Source organism: Pelophylax lessonae, assembly GCF_965119305.1.
Source record: "Pelophylax lessonae genome assembly, chromosome: 8".
NCBI lineage: Eukaryota > Metazoa > Chordata > Amphibia > Anura > Ranidae > Pelophylax > Pelophylax lessonae.
In genome coordinates this window covers 280,954,285-280,978,612 of record NC_138775.1, presented here as the reverse complement: position 1 = coordinate 280,978,612, position 24,328 = coordinate 280,954,285, and the positions used below count along the sequence as shown (strand labels likewise).

Below are 24,328 nucleotides of genomic sequence, written 5' to 3'. Positions count from 1 at the left end.
GAAGCCAAAAGGCCTTGCCCAAGAGGCAGGTGCTTAAAAAAGTGTGTAGGTGCAGTGACCATGGTGCCGAAAAACTCAAGGCGAGCTGCCCCTCACCAGTGAGAATTAAGGCACCCCTGGGCTGCCACCCCAGGGGCACATACACTACGGGCTTTTTCTACCCCGGCCCAATGGCCAGACCGAGCGTAGCCCTTACCTACCAGGAGGTTTAGAACGTGGACAGCTTAGAGAGAGCCTGCCTTCAACTGGGGACAAGCCTTATTAAATACAAATACTGTAGCTGCACTTACCTGTCCAGGCATCCATTGGTGTCCCCACCTGAGCTGATTCTTCAGTCGGCTATCGGGTGTTGGCACTGCCATCCTGACCAAGGGAGACCAGCAGTAAAGCCGTGCACCTTTACAGCCAGTTTCCTACTGCGCATGTGTGAATCTCGCTGCACTTTGTGTATGGGCTGCAATCTGCTGGGACCTGTGAAGTGTCCCAGATGGCTACAGGGGAAGGGAGGGGGGAAACTTCTGGCTGAGCCGAAAGTGGGAGCGGGTACTTGTCAAAACCAGGTACATAGTAGAACCGTATGATCAGTGTCTCTACACAGGGAGAACTGACAGGCAGCTTGTTTACACAAGCTGCCTGCCTTTCTCCCTCTCCCCCGACGATCGCAGAGTGACCGGCGGACATCGGGTCCGCTGGTCACACGCGCGGGGGGGTGCGTGACCACGCGGGAGCGCGCCGTCGGCAGCGCGCGCTCGCTCCCCAGACCCTCCCAGGCTAGTGACGTACCGATACGTCACTCTGCCTGTGAGGGGCTGACCGCCGCAGTATATGTTCGTGCGGCGGTCGGCAAGTGGTTAAGCTCCATTGCCTGCAGGTACTACCAGCCCACCTGGCTGCTTGTCTACCAGCCCCACCTGGCCACTCTGAAGATCTCCCAGTACAAGGTACAAACAAACGGTTTCAAAAGGAAGTAAACTCCTCAAGATTTGTTTTCTTTTTATCTTCCCTGCAAAGTAAATGCATAATGTGCTAGTATGCATTGCATACTAGCACATTATGTGACCCCCTCCAACGAAGCCCGCAATGTCCCCGACCCGCTGCTGGCCACATCCATGTTTACCCGTCTTCTTCCAAGTCTGCGGACTCCAGCAGTATTACTGGCTGGAGCCACGTGACGTCACTCCTGCGCATGCGCGCAGGAGCCGCCAGTCACGGCACAGGGCTCTGAAGAAACGGCCGCCTGTTCTTCATGACGTCATCGGCTGCATGCACTGCAAATCTCTCCTAAACGGTGCAAGTTTAGGAGATTTTTACAGCACCTATAGGTAAGCCTTAATATATGCTTAACTATAGGTAAGAGTAATTAAAGTGGGTTTAAAACCACTTTAAGCACAACTCTGTCTAAATCCAATCCGACCTAAAAGAATGAAAAGATATATTGTAAAACATTGTGTTTATAGTTATCTAGCAGCCTTAACAATGTTGGTAAACATTTGCCAGGGCTCTTCTTTTTTTTTTTTTTGATAGCTGTGAGTGAGCAGAGAAGGCTCTGTAAGGCTAGGTTTCCACTAGTGCGGCTACGAAGTCGTGCTACTTCTAGCACGACTTCGTAGCAAAAGTAAACCGCGGCTTCAGTTAGACTTTTCCCTCATATATAGAGGGAAGTCGCGCTCAAAAGTAGTACACGATTTACTTTTGAGGTCGCGGCAACTGAAGCCGCGGCAGTGGAAACGTGCCCCATTGAAAACAATGGGTTTTGACTTGCTGTGCGACTTGACATGTGTCAAGTCGCACCGCAAGTCGCACTAGTGGAAACCGAGCCTTCGGCTTCTTTCACACGGCCGCTCCGTGTGAAAGGTCCGCTGCGGGACTTTTTTTTTTTCACGGAGCGGATGACATTTCTGTCATCCGCTCCGTGTGCCCGCATATCATCCCATCCGTTTGCGGATGATATGCGGACATAGTGTAAGTCTATGGGCATTGCGGATGTCAGCGGATGACACCGCTGACATCCGATTTTCCTTCCTTTCCGTTTTTTACACGGATGAAAAAATAGGGTTCTGTTCCGTTCCAAAAAACGGAACAGAACTGAAAGGAGGAAAATCGGATGTCAGCGGATGATATTCCGCTGACATCCGCAGTGCCATTGACTTACATTATGTCCGCAAATCATCCGCAAAAAAATAGGATGATTTGCGGACAAGCGGAGCGGCCGTGTGAAAGAGCCCTAAGAATCGAGGACATGCTTTTTTAGGCTACGTTCACATATCAGCGTAACGATCGCGGGCAGAATCACCGCGATTCTGCCCGCGATCTGGAAATCATTGCAAATCGCGGGACGCCTGTGCGTTGCCCGTGATTTGCAATAGCACCCCAAACGCTGTGCGATGTTGCCGCGATTTCCACCTGCCGAATTGCGGTAACCTCGCGCAAAAAAAATTGCGGGATGCATGACGCCCCAAAGAAGCTCTTGTACCTTTTTTGGGTGTCATGCGTCCCGCGATGGGTGCTATTGCAAATCACGGGCAACGCACAGGCGTCCCGTGATTTGCAATGATTTCCGGATCGCGGGCAGAATCGCGGTGATTCTGCCCGCGATCGCTACGCCGACATATGAACGTAGCCTTAAGATTGTGAGCAGCAGGATGCAACTCTACCATCCCAGTAGTTATGATTTATGGAGAGCTGTGTCCATCGATGACCAAAAGAGAAAATTGAATTTTTGTACTTAGCGTAAAATCCATTTCTCTGAGTTCATTGACAGCACACACCCCTCTAGGGAATTTTTCATACTTCTAATACTGCTTCCTACTAAACTGATTAACTAAAGCAGAGAGGAGTTTAAAGACCAGCTGAGGACGGCCCATGGGCATAGCCAAGTGTTTTATGCTCTGCCTAGTCCTACTACTGGAGGAGGCAATATAACCAAGTAGTTATGATTTATGGAGCGCTGTGTACGTTTATGTACTCAGAGAAATGGATTTTACGGTACAAGTACAAAAATTCAGTTTTTCTCCGCTGCAGGTAGCACCCTTCTACAGTGGCGCTGCAGTTGGAGGGGAAGTCAAGAGGAACATGTTTTCCTCTATGGTTTCCTGGGTCACTGGGGAAGCTATCCAGTTGGATGCTGACAGCCCATGTGACTCTGGCAGCCATCTTGGGTCAGGCAGAGCCTATTTAAGGCCCTGACTCCCAGCATCGCACACATTCTGCAAGTGGGTTAAGTAGGGACAGGTATCCTGCCTGGTAGGGACAGAACTAGCAGCAATGAAAAGGTTCCTGACGAGGAGGGAAAGTGTAGGGCTCGGAACTTTTCTTGACCTCTTCCCGTTCGAATGCAAGATGGCCAGGCGCACTCTGCCTCTCCTAACAGGAGCTGTCAGTTCGGCTGAAACCTGCTATCTACATGCTGCTGGATCTGTGAGTGTTCCTGGCTGGGTTTATTGTGAACGGTCTTTGCTATATTTCAATACAATAGTTCTTTCACTTGGAGTATGTTGTCTTGCCGCTGCTACACTCCACCTACAAGCTCATAGACATTATATTGTATAATCTAGGGGGCCTGTCATGTTATGAGTTAAGAGAAGTATGGCCAAAGCTTGTTCCTGGGTCACAGGAGTGCACTTTCTTTTGCTCTCCTGTGACCTAAAAACAGCAGACCATTGGCTAAAGGTAATGTCGAGATCCACCCAGCTGCTCCCAGACAGCGCTCCAGTGAGTGCTGGAGGGGGAGAGTAAAGAGTCCGTGATTGACAGTCACTGCTCTCAGCTCCAGGCAGACTAAGAACTGAGCAATCAGCGGTCATGTGATCACTCAGTTCTCAGCTTGTACCTGGCAGGGGAGAGCTGCAGCATCAGACCGATGTTGCAGAATGGGGGAATGTGTATTTGTTTTATTTTCTATTCCCACACTTTTCCTTTATATTAGAAGTTTAAAAACCCTCAAATAACAAGTAGGGCAGTACCCTTATCAAAATAAGATAAAAATTGAAAGGACGCTGGTATTTGAGGCAATCTGAAATATATGTTTAAGAGTAGAGATGGGCTCTGGCGTGTTCGAGATCCTAGTCCCAACCCATCTGCTAGATCCCTACAATGTGTAATCATAAAGAAAAATAGACCGCACTCCGACATGAAAGAATCAATTGATTTATTCACATAAAGAACATTCCAACGCAACAGTCATAGGACATCATGGACAGGTCGACAAAAGAAGCAATTGACACGTTTCACGAATCACATTCGCTTAATCATAACTAGAGACATACACATGGATAGACTACATAAATAGGGATAGAACAGCTGAATATCCTTAATATAATTGGGAAAAAGAGACCAATTAGTGCCGTGTCCCCTTCATGCAGTTAAAATCCATTGAAGCAAAGCTTCCTTCTCTATCCACTTAGAAACACAAAGTATTGATGAAAAAATACAATAATGAAAAATAATAAATGATAGTAGTTAAAAAGCCAAAGAAAGAAAAACACAAAACTACTATGTGAAAATAGAAGGAAAGAGATAAAGCCAGCAAAATATATAAATAATAAGATAAAATCATAGGTGAAGAAAAAATATATTATGCTGAAACAAAAAAGGGGGGGGGGGGAATGGAGGGAGTGTAAAAAGAGAACAAAGGAAGAAGTTATATATATATAAACAATTTTGCATATATAGAATAAAAAAAAAAAATCTATGTCATTGCAATTAAGTACTCATCCAATTGAATATATATATATATATATATATATATCGTGATCCAGATACATATTTAATAACATATGTTAAGAATGATTATATATTCTCTATTTAGGACATCGAAGTCCGAACAATGAATTCTCATGGAGCTTAGAAAGAAAAGAAAAACAATCTAGGAGGAAAAAGGAAAAATATAATAAAGATTCACAACTTATTTAATAAATTGATTCATTCTTTCATGTCGGAGTGCAGTCTATTTACCTTTGTTAGGGCCCTTTCACACGGGCGTTCCGTATGTCCGCAAACCATCCTATTTTTTTGCGGATGATTTACGGACATAATGTATGTCAATGGCATTGCGGATGTCAGCGGAACCGTTCAAAAAACGGAAAGGAAGCAAAATCGGATGTCAGCGGTGTCATCCGCTGACATCCGCAATGCCCATAGACTTACATTATGTCCGTATATCATCCGCAAACGGATGGAATGATATGCGGACATACGGAGCGGATGACACAACTGTCATCCGCTCCGTGGGAAAAAAAAAAAAAGTGCCGGAGCGGATCGCAATGCAGTCCGCTCCGTGTGTAAGAGCCCATAATATACGTTGCCTGGGCTGCGGATCTGACATGCACCCGACCTCTGATTGTTTATCTTCACCTGAGCGGCTCTCTCCATTGCCTCTCACCTGCTCGATCCCGCCAAGAAGTCGACACTACACAAAAAATAGGAAATGTCTCACTGCCTGTGATTGGCGGTGTGCAGTGTCGGCTTCCTGACAGGGTTGGGACTAGGATCCCGAACACGCCAGAGCCCATCTCTATTAAAGAATCAGTAGGGAGGCCAACTCGATGTTGGGGATCTGTGTGCCCTTCTTCCAGGCTCATAGTTTCAATAAAATGAGAGAGCAGAGCAGCTATGGGGTAAAAAAATACTCGCCGACTGATATAGATTGATGGCTGCTTGCCATGGACTGTGATGGTGTCACATAAACACAGAGAACATATCAGTACATTTAATGTCTATAGACACCTTTTAGGCCATTGTTTAAAGCCTCAGATGCCTATTGCTGCCCCCTCTTCTCACCATTTATTCTGGTATTGGGTTCATTTTGAGCTTCCCCTACCACCCCATATATAAACACGATCCATAATTGCTGTCTACAGAAGGAACTTTTATGATAAAAAAAATATTTAGGTAGGTGTATTGCATACCTCCCAACTTTTTGAGATGGGAACGAGGGACACCTTTTAGCAAAAGTATGTAGGCATAGGACACACCCCCTGCCACACATAACAAAAAAATGATTAGTTAAACCCACAAGTGCTTTTTTTACCACTACTATTCCTTTATATTGGCTTTTGAAACTTAAAAATGCAGAAATGTAGAAATTGGATGAAAGGTTTAGCACTGATAAACACTTTTTGAAAGATAAAAAGTGCATTTTATATACAACTATATAGATCAGACCAAAATGAGGGACAAATGAGGAGGAAAGAGGGACTTTGTTCAAAATCAGGGACAGTCCCTCAAAATCAGGGACAGTCCCTCAAAATCAGGGACAGTCCCTCAAAATCAGGGACAGTCCCTCAAAATCAGGGACAGTTGAGAGCTATTTTATTGTGTTTGCATGTCAGGCAGCCTTCGCAAGGGGAATCACAGTTGACTTGCTGCAGTCTGAAAAAAACACATGGAAACTAAACTATCTCGTAAAGGTCACAGCTGCAAGCAAGGTGGCATCAGAAATGAGCTTTGCAAATGACCATTCACATCAGGCTGTGTGATCCATGCTCCCAGGGTTGGATGATTACACTATGCCAGCCTATGTACCAATTTGGTGAAGGTGTCCTTGGCTTCTCATGCTTTCACCATTGCATGATCTGAATGTTAGCCAGAAGGTTTCAGGTGTCCCTGTGACACCCATCCCTCTCTCATCCTCTTACTACTTAGCCATGATTACATTAGGTGTTTCATTGACAGGTGAAGCATGAAGCAATTACATTGCTGTACTTGCTAATGGCGCTTTTCCACTTCATGGAACCGAACGGTTCGGCTCGCTTTTGTGCTTTTCTACTGCACGGTACCGCATGGTATAGTGTAGGAACGGTTCGGTACGGTACGGCGGCGCTTTTCCACTGCATGGAACCGAACGGTACGGCTCTCAAAAACAGTACCTACTCGATTGTGGTTCCAACAGGTACCATAACCGGTACCATATCCCACAATCCTTTGCATGCAGTCACTACTAGCCACTGATTGGTCAGAGAATCCCACCCACCCCGTTGTTATCCCACCCACTTAACTTTAGATCTACTTTAGTGGAAAAGCAAACCATACCGTAACGTACCGAACCGTTCCAACACCGTACCATGCGGTACCATGCAGTGGAAAAGCAAACCGGGCCAAGCAGGGCCGAGTAGAGCCGAGCCGGTACTTGCAGTGGAAAAGTGCCATAAGTGATGTGTTACATTTTCCTGCGATTCTGTCTAATCTAGGGAAAATTTACATTTTGTTTGATTAAACTGGCTCATCACCTGTCACAGGTAAGTGGTAGCATCTGAATAGCACAGTTTTAGATGGAAACTATAATAGTTTTAAGGTGCTATTCCAGACAAGAATGATATTTTGAGAACTCTTTTCTTCTTTCTTGTGCTACTGACTACCTCTATGACAAAATCTCACCCCTCTCCTGCCCCAATCTAGCCATTTCTGTCTACAGCAGATCCCTGTCCTCTGCCCTAGACGAGCTCATCCCTCTTACTACACACAAAATCAGGTCCTGACCCCCTACAACCCTGGCAAACAGATGATGCCAGTAGTCTCAAAAAAACATAGCCACTCTTTTGAGTGTCTGTGACATAAGACTAAATCTCCTAAAGACTTCAACCAATATAAATCTGCCCTCCAAAAATACAATTCTTACCTTCACACTGCCAAGCAGACCTATTTTATCACTCTCATTACCATCTTCTCATCTGGTCCTCATCAACTCTTCTCTACCTTTTACCTCTACTTCGTCCTCCACCCACCAATTCACTCTCTCCCCAGGAGATCGCTAATCACTTCAAACATAGGATTGATACAGTTCATGATGAAATCTCCACTCTATAGGTATCCCCCCCCCCCCACTTAACCCATGTCTACAGGTACAATCAACACTCCCCTTATTCAACCTTGCTACTTCAGACGAGGTTGCCAAACTAATTTCTAACGCCATAGGTGTGCGCAGCCTATTGCATTAGGGTGTGCACCCCAAAGCGCAAACACACATGCCTTTCTCTGCAGCCTCAGCTACACTGGACAGTAAATGAATGGGAAGTGCTCTGTGATGAGCGGCTTCCTGCTCATTCACAATCCAAAGCATAGTAAGCACAGTGTACTATGCTTCAGTTATGAATGAACACAGTGAGTGAGTGTGTACATTGTGTTCAATTCGAAAAGGAAGGGGCCAGTAAATTACATATATATTAGCCCCTTCTCTTCTCTCTATCTTGAAAGATCCCCTGCAGCAGCTGGGAGGAGAGGAGGGATGCCAGCAGCACTGTATGGTGGGTGGGGGCAAAACGGGGGGATGCCTTGGCAACAGGGGGAATTTGCACCACACTTAGTGATTAGGGTGTGCCCTGGCACACCCCCTGCGCACGCCTATGTCTAACGCCCACCTACCCACCTGTCCCGTAGACCAAATTTCCAATCAAATACCGCGGTCACCCTCTGACTCTATCCTATACTCTCTAACCCACATCTTCAATTTATCCCTCTCTTCTGGCATCTTCCCCAACTCTCTACAACATGCACTAGTCACCCCCTTACTTAAAAGGCCTTCCTTGGACCCTACCAATCTTAACAATCTATGCCCCAGCTCTTTGCTCCCCTTTTCCTCCAAACTCCTTGAAAGCCTGATCTACAACCGACTGAGTGACCACCTCATTTTGAATAACCTTCTTGATTCCCTTTAGTCTGGATTTCTCCCTTAACCCTCCACAGAAACGAGTCTTTTAAAACTCAAACTACTTACTAACCGCAAAAAACAATGGACACTATTCTGTACTCCTTCTTCTGGACTTTTCGGCTGCCTTTGATATGGTTGACTACCCCCTTTTCCTCAAAAAATGTTACTCCTTTGGTCCCTTTCACACGGTCTTTCTGATCTGGTCTACCTGTCAGTTTTTCATGCGGACCTGATCAGAAGCTCCATTCACCTCTATGGGGCAGTGGATGTCAGCGGTCACATGTCCACTGACACCTGCTACTATACGATCCGATCCTGTCTGTGAAATCCTGACAGATGGTAGCCCTATTTTCCATCCGTCTGGCGGATGGGATTGGGTGAAAAGACAGGTGGTTCATCTTCATCCAATCTCCTCATAGAGCAGAGCGGGGCTCTGACAGGTCCGTCTCTGCGCAGAGAGCGGAGACTGACCTGTCATCCACCTGCTCAGCGGGGATCAACAGATCAATCCCTGCTGAGTAAAGCGGAGTCTGCTGGGCTGAACGCCCGTGTGAAAGGACTCTTTGGTCCCCATGACTGTGCTCTTTGCTGGCTCGCATCCTACCTATCCCAGTGCACCTTCAGTGTCAATTACAATTCTACTGCCTCCTCTCTTCTTCCTTTCTTTATTGTGGTCCCCCAAGGATCTGTTCTTGGACCTCTCCTATTCTCAATCTCCTCCCTGGGTCAGTTGATTGCTTCCTATGGCTCTCAGTATCATTTGTTCACTGACGACACCCAAATCTATCTCTCAACCCCTTAGCTCACTCCATCAGTCTCCTCGTGTATCACAAATTTACTAACTGACATATCAGCCTGGATGTCGCACCACTTCCTCAAACTCAACCTATCCAAAACCAAGCTCAAAATATTTCCTCCCCCATGTATGTGCCCCTTCCCCTGACTTCTCTGTCCAATGTGCTGGCAGTGTATTGCTGTGTGAACTTGACATAAATTTAAGTTAGAGCCTTTCCATGTTTTATGTTTTTTTTTTTCCCTGCTTAAAATCTTTACTTTAAATATGTGTAGTATGGGATGCAAATATCACTGGTGGCAGAACACTTTGGTTTTTCTAGGGAACAAGCACACCATCAATCAGAACTGAAAAAGAGAAGGTGGGGGGAGTAAGGTATCCTCTTCACATTCAGCTGTGTGTGGAAACTGAGTTTCAACTATTGAGCCCTGTAAACATGCTGTTCCAGTAAAGAAAACAATGGGCAGGAAGTTGCTTTCTTTCACATTATCAATCTGAATTGAAACAGAGCAGGTAGTGGGTAAGGGCGTTCTCTTCCTATTTAGCCACATGTGTATCTGAGTTTTAACTATTAATAGCCTATAAACATTTTTTTTTTCAGTAAAGCATTTAACCACTTTACGACCGCCCGCCGCAGTTATACTGTGGCAGGCAGCCGCTCCTGCGTGAACCGCCGTAGGTATACATCGGTCGTGCGCAGGCAGCTAGGGGGGCGAGCGCGCACCCGCCCCGCTCGTCAGAGGGGAAGCCGATGCAGCGGGCAGGCGGCTCAGATTGCCGCCTGACACCCGGGATCATTCCCCGCTGAGAGAGAAAAATGGTCAGTTGTTGTAGACACAGCTGACCGTTCTTCTCCCTGGAATGATCACAGAGCGCCTGTGATCCTTCTGTATAGGATCACATGTATCTATGGTCATTCCACAAGCCACACCCCCCACAGTTGGAAACACCCCCCTAGGTACACATTTAACCCCTTGATCACCCATAGTGTTAACCCCTTCCCTGTCAGTGTCATTATTACAGTAACAGTGCATATTTTTAGCCCCCCCAAAAGTGTCAAAAATGTCTGTCAAGGGGTCCGATCTGTCCGCCGCAATGTAGCAGTCCCGCAAAAAATTGCAGATCGCCACCGTTACTAATTAAAAAAAAAACCAATAAAAATAAATCTTTCCTGTAGTTTGTAGTCGCCAAAACTTTTGCGCAAACCAATCAAAATATGCTTATTGCAATTTTTTTTTTTATTTATTTTTTTTACTAAAAATATGTTGCAGAAAACAAATTTGCCTAAAATGTTAAAAAATTTTGATTTTTAATTTTTTTTTTTTTTGGGAATGTTATATAGCAGTATGTGAAAAATATTCTTTTTTTTTTTTTTTCAGAATTGTCGTTCTTTTTTTTTTTTATAGTGCAAAAAATAAAAATCGCAGAGGTGATCAAATACCACCAAAGGAAATGTATTTATTTATTATTTGTGGGAAAAAAAGGACATCAATTTAGGTACCGCAACGCACGACCGCGCAATTGTCCGTTAAAGTAACGCAGTGCCGAATCGCAAAATATGGCCTGGTCATTAAGGGGGCAAATCCTTCCAGTCCAGAAGTGGTTAAAAAATTATTTTTAACCCTAAAAAAGAAATCTAGGTTCTGGAAAATAAAATATGAGTGATTTCATATGCAATTTTTCATATTTATGTGACAAAAAAGACAAATATTAAAAAAATTTAATAAAAATGAACATCATTTAAAAATATTGCATATTCCCCTTAAAGAGGTTGTAAACCCATAAAAAATGTTTTATTTTTTTTCAACCTGAAAGAGAAAGACATAATGAGCTAGTATGCATCGCATACTAGCTCATTATGAAATACTTACCTTAGAACGAGCCCCCGCCGTGCCGCCCGCTTACCTGTATGATGGGCAACATGTTCAGTCGCCCGTCTTCCGGGTTCGCGGCATCCGGCCATCTGATTGTCCGGAGCCGCGGTGACGTCACTCCAGCGCACGCGCGCGGGAGCCGACGGTCATGGCATGGGGCTCTGAAGGAATGGCACCAGTGGCCATTCCTTCAGAGCGCATGCGCCAGTGATGTCACTGGCTGCATAGAAGGTAAATATCTCCTAAACCAGGGATCCTCAAACTACGGCCCTCCAGCTGTTGAGGAACTACACATCCCATGAGGCATTGTAAAACTCTGACATTCACAGATATGACTAGGCATGATGAGAATTGTAGTTCCAGAACAACTGGAGGGCCGTAGTTTGAAGACCCCTGTCCTAAACGGTACATGTTTAGGAGATATTTACAGTACCTATAGGTAAGTCTTATCATAGGCTTACCTATAGGTACAACTTGCAGAGGAGGGTTTACTTCCTCTTTAAGAAATTGAGTGAAATTTAACCTTCCCACATCTGTCCAAAACGAAAACATGGCTTTTCGGAGACTGACTCCTTTTTAACAAGGGAAAGACATCATATTCTATAGCAACTGATCAAGTGTCCTCTTTCACTGTACTGACTGATGAGTGTTGTATTTGTACAGATTCAGCCTACTACAGCTCTTGGAATTGTCCTTCCCAGTGAGAAAAGCACACACAGCTGCTGTCATGTTTTTTGTGGACGATAACAAAGATGATTTTATTTTCTTTCATCAGGAATAAAGATGCGGCTCACCAGATGGCCATCGGCCCCTACCCGCTGCCAGCAAGTTCCCAGTTCTCCAATCAGGTGAGCAAGCATGCTTAGCAGAAAAGCTGGTGCCTTGGCAATCTCTGGGGCTTGTAGGACTGAGCTGAGGTCTGGCTACACCATTAATGGAGCTTACCGGAGATGGATAGATTGCAATGCTAACGATGATGCAGGTGAAAGCTGCTGTATTCTTGTAGATAGAGCAAGGGGCAGGATAAGAACAGATTTTACATCTGACAAATCAATTAACAAAAAGTGGACAATCACTTTAAAGCAGCTTATCATTACTGAGTACAAAATGCTTCTAGTAGAGCTTGCCAAAAATCAATGTTTGATGTGGAGTTATCACTTTTGACATACTTGCTGTCCCATATTTTCTTTATTGTATTACTCTTACAGATTTTTTTTAAAATGCTTCCTCTTGTGGTCATCTCTAAATCAGGGAAAGAGTGCCTCCTAAAGTGAACTTGTGTTTTACCACAGGGAAAAGCAACTGGTCAACTTTAAAATGATTGTAAAGTCTTGTTTTTTTTTATTCTATTAAAACAGGGGTCTTCAAACTATGGCCCTCCAGGTATTCAGGAGCTACAATTCCCATCATGCCTAGTCATGTCTGTGAATGCCAGAGTTTTACAATGCCTCATGGGATGTGTAGTTCCGCAACAGCTGGAGGGCCGTAGTTTGAGGATCCCTGTATTAAAATAACAAACATATTATACTTACCTTCTCTGTGCAGTTGGTTTTGCACAAGGCAGCCTGGATCCTCCTCTTCTCAGGTCCCTTGCTGGAGCTCCTGGCCCCTCCCTCTTGTTGAGTGCCCCCACAGCAAGTGGTTTGCTATAGGGGCACCCAAGCCGAGCTGCACTTCCATGTATCTATTCAGACACAGACCTGCGGTTTGGCCCACCCACTTTCTCTCCTGATTGGCTAACTGAGTTTGACAGCAGCTGGAGCCAATGGCGTCGCTGCTGTGTCTCAGCCAATCAGGAGAGAGAGTCCCGGATGACTGAGGCATTTGTGGACATCACTGGATAAAGATGGGCTCAGGTAAGAGGAGGGCTGGGGGGGGGGGGGCTGCAGCACACAGAATGCTTTTTATCTTAATGCATTAAGATAAAATACCTTCTGACTTTACAACCCCTTTAAAGTGTTACTAAACCCACAACAGTAAAATCAGTGTATATATGCAATAAAGCATGCTTGTTATACTCACTGTGGAACATAAGGGGTTAATCCTGCACATTGTGTAAATAGGCTGTTTGACCCTGTCTTCTCTGATCTTCCCCTTCTTTAACCATCCCCAATCCATCTCTTGATAGAACAGAGCCTTGGCGGCACTCTGCACATGCTCAGTTTGGTGTGTGTCGCTAGAGAGTTTTTTTGTTTTTTTTTTATCTTGGGAGAGTTCATGTGATCAGCACAGGGTCAATCAGCACTGTCCAGGCAAAGGGTCAGTGGCCTTGAAGCCTCCTAGGGCAGTCAGAGGAGAATGAAAACTCCTACAAGCCTCAACCAGAAGCTGATAGAAGTTACAAGAATGCTATATATTGCTGATGAGAAAAGGTATTTGCAGTTTTTTATTTACTAAAATAATTGCATTTCCGTGTACTGTGGGAGGCCAGATATAGTGAATGCAGGGTCTTGGGTTTAGTAACAATGCCCCTTCCCTGCTGCCCATTCTTACCATCTGCTGCTCTGTTCTGCCACCAGGAATAAAGAGATTCAGCCCTGTGTAAACACAGTATAACAAAGAGCTTAGGGTTTTCCCCCCACACTATGTGATCTACACCAGTGGTGTCAAATGTAGGGAAAATGCCTGGAAGTGTTCTCTGCTCAAGGCAGCTGAGGCTGGGGAGGTAAAAAAAGGCAAGTGCTGGGGAGGGGGGGTATTAAATATCACCCTTTGCCCTGCATGGGTAAGTGTGTGAAGTGTACGGTGCATATGTAATGAGTGGTAGTATTTTGAGCCTAGGCCAGCATGGTGGATTCTGCCAGGGAGTGGGCCGATGACAATCTGTTCTCCTAGGAAGTGCGGTGAAACACATCCCCGAAAACTAACAGCACCTAGTGGTGAATGAGGTTACTGTAGGGGTCAGCTCCAGATTACAGGTGAACATGGAAGTATAAGGCTGGCCATACATGGTAAATTTTCTTGTACATTTTTCTTTTAGATTTACCCTAACCCCTTGGTGACGGCTGCCCCTGGTCCTTTAAGGCAGTGTTCCCCAACCCCCGGGCCGCGGACCGGTACCGATCCGTGGATCAAATGGTACCGGGCCGCCCGAGGAACTTTAAATTATTTTACTGTCTCGGCAGTGGCAGCCGGCGCGTTGGGGGCGCCGGGGCGCAGAGCAGTGCGCCCCGAGCCCACCCATTGTGTGACAATAGCGAATGAAAATTCACTATTGTCACACGGATCCTCCTCCTGGCCAATCAGGAAGCGGGTCCTCCCACTTTCTGATTGGCCGAAAGGCAAACCCCATGCCATTGGCCGAGGAGGAGGCGGGAGGACTGAGGATTCGAGGAGACGCCGGGGGACTGAGGAGAAGCCACCGCTGCCTGAGGTAAGTGCACTGGTCTCGCGGGGGGGGCACGCTGGCATCTCTGCATTGAAAAGGGGAACGCTGGCATGTCTGCATTGAAAGGGGGCACGCTGGCATGTCTGCATTGAAAGGGGGCACGCTGGCATGTCTGCATTGAAAGGGGGCACGCTGTTATCGCTGCATTGAAAGGGGGCACGCTGGCATCTCTGCATTGAAAGGGGGCACGCTGGCATCTCTGCATTGAAGGGGACACGCTGGTCTCTGTGCATTGAAATTATTAAATCAAAACAAGCGGCCATGGAAAAATTATCAAACGTTTACTGGTCCGCGGCGATAAAAAGCTTGGGGGGGAGCACTGCTTTAAGGGGTTTGCTGAGGCGGGGAGGGGCTTATGGCCATGTGACCGACATGATTGGCTGTCATGGCGGTCACATGATTGGAAAAGTCCCAGTCGCAAACTGTGATCGGGAACATTCCGTGAGCCGCCGTTTACTGTGCCCGGACCCTTCCATGGAGCATGCTCTCAGCACAGCACTGCCGGCGCTAACTCACGCAAATGTGCGCCTGCTTGGCACCAAGGCGAGGCCACATAGTTGCATGCACTCTGCACCCAGAGGTTAAACTGTGTTGTGCAAGGGCCTGCCTTATTGGATACAATCGAAAGTTGTTTAGTTTTGACCTTGTTATATGGTCTTTGGCTAATCTAAAGGAAAATTGTACGAGACAATTGAACATGTATGGCCAGACTGAGTTGCTTTTTTTATTTTTATTCTTACTTTTTTTTCCCCTGGTGTTTAATGGTAAAAACATAAAGTTGTTGTAACTTTTTGTTGATGGTTACGTTTCTTGTAGAGTGTCCCTGAGGAATTATTACATTATCTCTCAGCTAATTTATAATGTGTCTGAATGCCATACAAAGCCTGTGGATGGGAAATTCTTTGCTTGTTTGTTAGCTCTTCTCCTGTATCGCCCCGGAGAGACGCACACAGAGCACAACATGCATTATTTCCATTCTTCTAGAATGCTGATGCACAAATATAAAAAAACAGCTTGACACCTTTTACTTGAACATATTTCCTTGGTTATAGCTGTAATGCTTTTACACCCGGTACATCAAGGCTGCTGGTGAAGGACGGGCCGCACTCCTCTACTGAGCCTGAGCATACAAAAAGCCTCGTTTTCTGTAGTCGCCCACAAGTACGTGCTTATTAGCAGGAACACGAGTGTTTACCAGACTGTTTCTGGGTGCCGTGGAATATTGGGAAGATTTGACATCCAGACAATTCTCAGTGATGAATTATTAATTTGCTGCTATGTGGCTTCATATTCAAAATGAAGTTCTTTAGAAAAAAACAAAAAAGCATGAAATATGATCTATCAGGCTTACAGCTATCAAATCAATTAAGTGTTCGCCATTACAATCCATTTGTCAGTGGGTGAGAGCGGGTACAGCGTAGTAAACAACAGACAACAAATTCCAGGAACGATTTGCTGCCAAGTTAGTAAATCTTAGCTTATCAGGTGTGTTAATATCACTGATGGCCAAAGATGTGCAATGATAAAAAAATATTGCAGCGCTGGTGATGTGGAAATAAATAAATGACAATAAATACGTGAAGTAAGATTCAAAACGTACAGATCAATATGTACAAATGAAGCAAACATTGTGCATACATGTATTAAAGTGCATTGTGACATAAACCATAATGGTCATAAAAGTGCATATAAGTAATAAATAATGATTGAATGCATATAGTCCATCCAGTTTAACCATTTTCGGACCGCGCACCGCTGATTTTCTGCGGCAGGGCGGCCCTCCTGCGCGAAACGAAGTAGACCTACGTCGGTCGCGCGCCTGCAGCTAGGGGGCGAGCGCGCGACCGACGTAGGTCTACGTTGTTTCACGCAGGAGGGCCGCCCTGCCGCAGAAAATCAGCGGTGGGCGGTCCGAAACCGGTTAAACTGGCTGGACTATATGCATTCAATCATTATTTTTTTACTTATATGCACGTTTATGTCACAATGCACTTAATACATGTTTGCACAATTTTTGCTTCATTTGCAAATATTGATCTGCACTTTTATGACCATATAACAAGGTCAAAACAAAACAACATTCGATTGTATCCATTTAGGCAGGCCCTTGCACTACACAGTTTAACCTCTTGGTGCAGAGCGCATACAACTATGTGGCCTCGCCTTGGCGCCAAGCGGGTGCACATTTGCGTACATTAGCGCCGGCAGTGCTGTGCTGAGAGCAGCAGTAGTAAACAGCGGGTCATGGAATGTTCCCGATCACAGTTTGCGACTGGGACTTTTATAATCATGTGACTGCCATGACAGCCAATCATGTCGGGCACGGGGCGATAAGCCTCTCCCCGCCTCAGCAGACCCCTTAAAGGGCCAGTGGCAGCCGGCACCAAGGGGTTAGGGTAAATCTAAAGGAAAAATGTACAAGAAAATTTACCATGTATGGGCCAGCCTTATACTTCAATGTTCACCTGTAATCTGGAGCTGACCCCTACAGTACCACTTTATAAAACTCTGGTCCAACCGAATCTGGAGTATTCTGTCCAGTTCTGGTTGCCAGTCCTCAGAAGGGATGTGTTGGAGCTGGAGAGAGTCCAGAGAAGGGCAACTAAATTAATTAAGGGAATTACTAAGAGCGTTTACAATCGCTGGATTTATTCTCCCTGGAGAAGAGACGCCTGAGAGGGGACATGATAGCAATTTACAAATACCTCAATGGTGATCTCAGCATAGAAAAAACGCTATTCAGTCGCAAGGATTGCATGAGGACACAAGGTCATACAATGCGATTAGAGGAGAAGCATTTTAACCTTATGCTACGCAGGGGGTTCTTTACTGTTAGAGCTATAAGATTGTGGAATTCTCTACCACAAAAGGTAGTTACTGCGGGAAGTATGGCTACTTTCAAAAGACTCTTGGGCGTACATCTCAAGGATCAGAACATTAAGGGGTATGAGAAATGATTACAACCACACACACCTACACAGGTTGAACTGGATGGACCAGTGGCGGCTGGTGCGTTGGGGGCGCAGGGGCGCCGCCCCCCTATCCATGCGTCCGGCCACCTAATCCTACATGCGGGGTGCCGGACGCATGGAGTTCAATGTTTTTTGTTTTTTTTTAATCACCTGATTAGAGCCAGAGGCTCTAATAGGCTTCAGAAAAGGGTGGACCCGGGGCGCAGAGCACTGCGCCCTAGCCCATCCATTTGTGTGACAATAGCGAATGAAAATTCGCTATTGTCACATGGATCCTCCTTCTGGCCAATCAGGAAGCGGGTCCGAGACCAATCAGGACCAATCCTGGCCAATCAGGAAGCAGGTCAGCGCTGAAAGCTGAAAATTGGCCTGGGCAGGTAGGGGGTAAATGTGTCCGGTATTGAAGAGGTTAATTTATGTCTGTGTATAAAGAGCCAGTGTTTAAAATGAAACTTTTCAGCCTCATGCACACAGGGCGTTTTTACAGCCGCTTTTAGGAGCGTCAGATGTTTTCTTTTTTTGCAGCTTAAATACACGCCTCCATGTTATTCTATGGCCTCATGCACACATAGGCTTTTAGGAGCTGTAAGTGGCATAGGTGTTTTCAAGCTCTAAGAAAAACCCAGGGCCAGTGCGTTCTGGAGCAACAGCGTTAGGCTGTAAAAATGCCTGACGCGTGTTAATGCTGTATACAGACTTAAGCCGCGCCAAGCATTTTTAAGCTGTAGTAGTTGGATTTCAGAGTGGAAAATAGAAGAGGGCAGAGAAAGACTGCTAAACGCTAACGCTGCTAAACGTGGCTAAATGCACAATAACGCCAATACCGGACACATTTACTCCCTACCTGCCCAGGCCAATTTTCAGCTTTCAGCACTGACACTCTTTGAATGACAATTGCGCAGGTATGCAACAATGTACCAAAATGAAATTATTTTTTTCACACAAATAGAGCTTTCTTTCTGTGGTATTTAATCACCACTGGCTTTTTAATTTTTTGCAAAAAAAAAAAAAAAAGACCGAAAAATTTTGGGGGAAAAAAAGCGTTTTCTTTGTTTTTGTTAAAAAAAGTTTGCAAATAAGTAATCTTTTTCATAAATGTAGGCAAAAATGTATTCTGCTACATTTCTTTGGTGAAAATAACAAATCCGTGTATATTGCTTAGCCTGTAGGAAAGCTATAGAATCCACAAACTATGGAATATATATCTGAAAATCGATTATCTACTGACATGCTATTTTATTTCTTGAGACCTGAAAATGCCAGAACAGTACAAATATCCCCCAAATGACCCCATTTTTGGAAAGTAGGTAGTCCAAGGTATTTAGTAACAGGCATGGCGAGGTTTTTTTTTTTTTTTTTTTTTTTTGGACACAATTTTTTGGAAAAAAAGAAATTACATTTTTACAATTTTTTTTTAACATTTTGTCACTAGTGCAGTACAATATCATCATATCAATGGTGCTGACTTGTGACCGTGTGTAAAAAAAAAAAAAAAAATAATAATAATTTTTTTTAAAATGTTTTACTTTTACAAACCTTTTTTCTTTCTTTTTTTTTTATAGAAATTTTTTTTGTTTTTACATACAGTTACAAGAGCAATACAGTGTTACCACTGTAACACTGTACTGCTCTGGGGAGGTGATGAGGATTTTTATTTTCACACACTATGACGTCCTACAAGCAGGGCTGCCATCAGGGGGGTACAGCCCATACACATGTAGGGGGCCCGGGGGTTCTGAGGGGCCCAGCCCCCAACAAACCAGATTGAGTTGTTGCTGTTGTAGTAACTAGCAATGGGTAAAGCAGGGTGGCCGCAGAGTAAGCCGATGCAGCTGAAGGGCTGTCTCTCTTTGCTGACTATTTGAGGCCATCTCTTTGTTGGCTTGGGATGTCTCTTTGCTGAATATTTGGGGCTGTATCTTTGCTGGATTGGATTAATTTTCATATATTAAGTTGTAAGAGTGTTAAAATAAAACTGTGTGCACTGAGGGACTGAAGGACTCGGTGTGCACTGAAGGACTCGGTGGGATGGCCAGTGGGCGGATTCGGTGGGATGGCCAGAGGGCGGGCCCTGGGGAATATTGGTTGTCAGGCCCGGAAGGGCCCAGCCCTAAAGCTGTGTAAGGGGCCCCAAAATTTCTGATGGCTGCCCTGCCTACAAGAGCAACAGTGCTCCTGCGTCATTTGACTAAAGGCTGGGCGGGAAGGGGTTAAAGAGGTTGTAAACCTCAGGGGGAAAAAAATAACCTGGAAGACAAACGCATAATGAGCTAGGATGCATTGCATCCTAGCTCATTATGAAATACTTACCTTAGAACTAAGCTCCCGCAGTGCCGCCTGCTCACTGGTAACACGGCCGACATGTTTAGCCGTCTTCCGGGTTCGCGTCATCTGGCCATCTGATTGGCCGGAGCCGCGATGACGTCACTCCTGCGTATGCGCGCGGGAGCCGCTGTTCATTGCACAGGGCTCTGAAGGAACGGCACAGGCGGCCGTTCCTTCAGAACGCAGGAGCCGATGAGGTCATTGGCTGCATTCAATGTAATTATCTCCTAAACTGTCCACGTTTAGAAGATGTTTACAGTACATATAGGTAAGCCTTATCATAGGCTTACCTATAGTTACAAACACTACCTGGGGGTTTACAACCACTTCAAAGAGATGCTGACACCCATTCAGCTCCCCCCTCCTTCCACAAACTCTCATATTCATCTTGCCAGCATTCCCCAAGCATTGGGGCAGCATGTTACTCCCCCCCCCCCCCCCCCATGTGTAGCACCCTCCTGATTCAGAGTAGGCTGCTAGGCAATTTTAGTTAGCGCCTCTGTAAACAGTAGAGCAGGGGTTGATTGCTTCTGGCTGTTCACTAAAACTAAACTGAAATTTGCACCAAACTTAAAGTGGTTGTAAAGGCAGAAGGTTTTTCATCTTTATGCATTAGGATAAGCCGCCTTTGTGCAGCAGCCCCCCTAATACTTCCCATTGCCAGGGACTCTCCCTCCTCATTGGCTGAGACAGCAACGCTGCGCCATTGGCTTCTGCTGCTGTCAATCAAAGTTAGTGAGCCATTGAGGAGAGAGGGGGTGGGCAGGGCTGGGCCGCGGCTCTGTGTCTGAATGGACACCGGAAGCTTTGGCTCCTGTTCCCCCATAGCAAGCTGCTTGCTCTGGGGGCACTGAACAGGAAGAAGGGGCCAGGAGAGTCGAAGAGGGACCCGAGATGAAAAGGATCAGGGCTGCTCTGTGTCTGAATGGACACGGGAAGCTTTGGCTCCGGTGCTCCCATAGCAAGCTGCTTGCTCTGGGGGCACTATACAGGAGGAAGGGGCCAGGAGAGCCGAAGAGGGATCCGAGAAGTAGAAGATTGGGGCTGCTCTGTGCAAAACCACTGCACAGAGCAGGCAAGTATAACATGTTATTTTTAACAACAAAAAAAAGAGACTTTAGTATCACTTTAACACTGGATACTACATGTGTAAGAGGCCATAAGGCAAAAGGTTGCAGGTTGATGGACTGGAGTCTTCCAGCCTATACACTGCAGCCTTTATTTGCACCAGCTATCAGAAAGGCAAGTGACTCATGCCCTCGTAGAAGTGTCAGAACTGGGCACTCTTATATACTCTTAGTATATGGCCAAAATGTTGTGAGAACCTGACCATCACACCTACATGAGCTTGTTTGATATATCATACCAGAACTATAGTCATTAGTATAAAGTAGGCCTCACCTTTGTGACTATAATAGATTCCACTCTTCTGGAGAAGGCTTTCCACAAGATCTCGTAATGTGTCTGCGGGAATTTGTACCCATTCAGCCAAAAGGACTTTTGTGCAGTAAGTACAGATGTTAGACTAGAAGACCTGGCCTGTGATCTGCATTAAATTCATCTCAAAGGTATTTAGTGGTCTTGAGGTCACGCCTCTGTCAAGGCCACTTGAGTTCTTCCACACTAAACTCATCGTATCATGTCCTTATTGACCTAGGTTTGTGTACAAGGTACAGTCATGCTGGAACAGAAAAGGGCCTTCCCCAAACTTTTATCACAAGGTTGGAAGCCCACAACTGCACCCTTCACTGGAAACACTTGAGCTTGTTCATTTAGAGGAGTGTTTTTTGGTGATTCAGGTAGGGGTGATGGTCAGGTGTTCCCAAACTTCTGGTCATTATAGTGTATCTTTTTCCTGGTAAGAGAGACTTTGCCTTATCCATGCCTCATATCTGTTGAGAAACTGGAATTTATGAATACAGCCAAGAAAATTCACTGGTAGACCGGCATAATTTTTGTGCCATCTTGTTCCTTGTACCACATTGATAAACTTCATAGTTAATGCATAGAGCTTACTTTCCTCCATACTCCCCTTCTACATTGTCCTCCTGCTCTGAATTAATAACTAGAGCATTTATGCGTTTCATGAGACAGAAGGGCTTTTACTGTTTTTCTTATGAGATGTTTCCTGGATTTCATATCTGCTTGCTCTTGCCGGGAATTGTTCTCAAGGTCAATGTGGTGATTTCATTTTCAGGAGGCGCCCGGAGTCGCCGTATCCAGCAGAGTAGATGACGGTGACTTGGTTGAACCCAGGAGAAGTTACACTGATTTGGAAACCAAAACAAGTGTGAGTGTTTTATGCATTCTACTTTCTAAAATCCCTGCATTAACCGATGTTTGTTTTTTAGGCTTCGGGGTGGGTATTTCTATTTTGCAAGCTTTACCAATTCTGAATTATGAAATATTCAATGCAGGAGAGAAGCATTGAAGTGTCAGTCTTGTCCCCGTTGAGTATTTTCATTTCAGTACGTTAGCTGTTGGCACCAGTACTTGGCATCATTTTTTTTTTTTTTTGCACTAGAAACAATATGGTCTATCCTGAACACACCACAGACCTAGACAGGGCAGAAGATCTGAATTTTTTTTTTTTTTGCTACTGCTGTTAAGAGATGTATGGGTTATTTTTTTTTTTTTTTTTAGATTCATACTTACCTAGGTGGATTCAGTATCAGTCTGATGCTGCATCTGTCCCCTGGCGCCTCTAACCCAGAGATCCTAGCAATTGAACACCTCAGAACGCTTGGTTTTCATAGTCCCCTGAGTGGAGAGCTGCTGACTGTCAGTCAGCAGCTCTCTGCTCTGCCCCCTCCACGCTCACTGGAGTGCTGGGCTGTGGAGGGGGCGGGAGGGGCCGGCTCAGGCTCTCAGCGGCATGCTGAGAGACTGAGCCTGGTTTCCGGTCCAGGCATGGGGGCGGATCCTGACTCTATGGTTGTGATGACGCCTGAGCCTGGACCCTACTCTGTGACATCAGCAGAAAGCACACTTAAGCCCTCCCTCTTCTGAAAACAAGTCACTAGAGTGCAGAATGAACTGCACTCCCATAATCCACAGGAGAAGTACAGCCAAACGTGCTTCGGCTGTACTTCTCCTACAAGTCTTGTTCCTCCCCCACTGACTGTGTTTGGACACTGAAATGAGAAGCCACAGAATGAGAAGCTCATCTGTCACTCTGCTCTCTCCTCCTATCAGCATTTTCTTTGTTAGCACATGAGCACTGCAACACAGTTTATTGGTTCCTTGTGCTGCTTCTCCCTCTCCCAGTCCGATCTTCTGTACCTGGATTGCAAGTGGTGGATACCAAGTCAAATTCTGAGACCAATTCTGTTTTAATTTACAACCTTTACATTTAATGATGTAATAATGGATCCAGAGCTGCTGCTCTGTATTTCCATTCAGACACTGAGCTGTTGATCGGCCCCACTTCTCTCTCTCCTCATTGGCTCACTGACTTTGACTGACCGCAACGGGAGCCAATGGCGCCACGGCTGTCTCTAAGCCAATCAGAAGAGTCCCCGACAGCTGAGGTTCTCATGCAGCATCGCTGGATCGAGAGGGGGCTCAGGTAAGTATCAGGGGGGCTAAGGGGGGCTGCTTCACCCAAAAGTTACATTTTTTTTTTTAAAGGGGTAAGTCCGGCCTAACACTAAAATCTCTACATCTATAGACATCCACGATCTAAGACTAACCTATCTAACCCTGTAAGGAAGAGGTTAGTATACATACCTTTTCTGAAGCCGATCTGACCCTATCCCGCGCTGAGCTGTCATTCGCGGCTTCACTGTGGAGGCGGGTGCAGAGGACACAGCCGACAACGGAAGCCCCATAGTAACTCTATGGGTGACGTCCCTTCCCATTATTTTCACAGCTGTTGTCTGTGTCTCCTCTGCAGAGTTTCTGCCGCTGGAAACCGGACCGGAGAAGCTTAAAAAGAAAGTATGTATACTGATTTCTTCTTTACATGGTTAGATAGATTAGCTTTAGGTTGTGGATGTTTATAGATGTAGCAATTTAAATGTTAGGGTGGACTTAATGCATTAAGATAAAAAAAAAAAAAAAAACTTCTGAATTCATGCACACATATTACATTTGTTTTATTATTCTATTCTAGTAAATATAGCGAGAAACCTACAGGTAAAAGGGGTCGACGGCCATCTTGGTACACCCCGTACTGCTCAGCGACAAACTGATTATATAGTGAAATGGACAATTTCACTCGTTTGCGGTGAAATATTCTATTTTAGTATATGAGGTGAGTTTGCGGCTAAAATAAATGTAAAATTCAAAACTTGCGTGGGTGTAAGAAGATGTCTGCCTCTGCTGCGTGTT

At 45.4% G+C, this 24,328-nt stretch overlaps 1 protein-coding gene across 4 annotated transcripts in view; it reads left to right on the top strand.

The window, feature by feature from the left end:
* The window catches only part of PATJ (PATJ crumbs cell polarity complex component), a 483,060-nt gene that overhangs the window by 366,194 nt on the left and 92,538 nt on the right, over positions 1 to 24,328 (top strand). For all 4 annotated transcript variants that reach the window (XM_082265149.1, XM_082265150.1, XM_082265148.1 and 1 more), the window contains 2 exons: positions 12,087 to 12,159; positions 22,194 to 22,286. In XM_082265149.1, the coding sequence (XP_082121275.1) occupies positions 12,087 to 12,159; positions 22,194 to 22,286 (166 nt within the window). The remainder of the gene's footprint in view (positions 1 to 12,086; positions 12,160 to 22,193; positions 22,287 to 24,328) is intronic.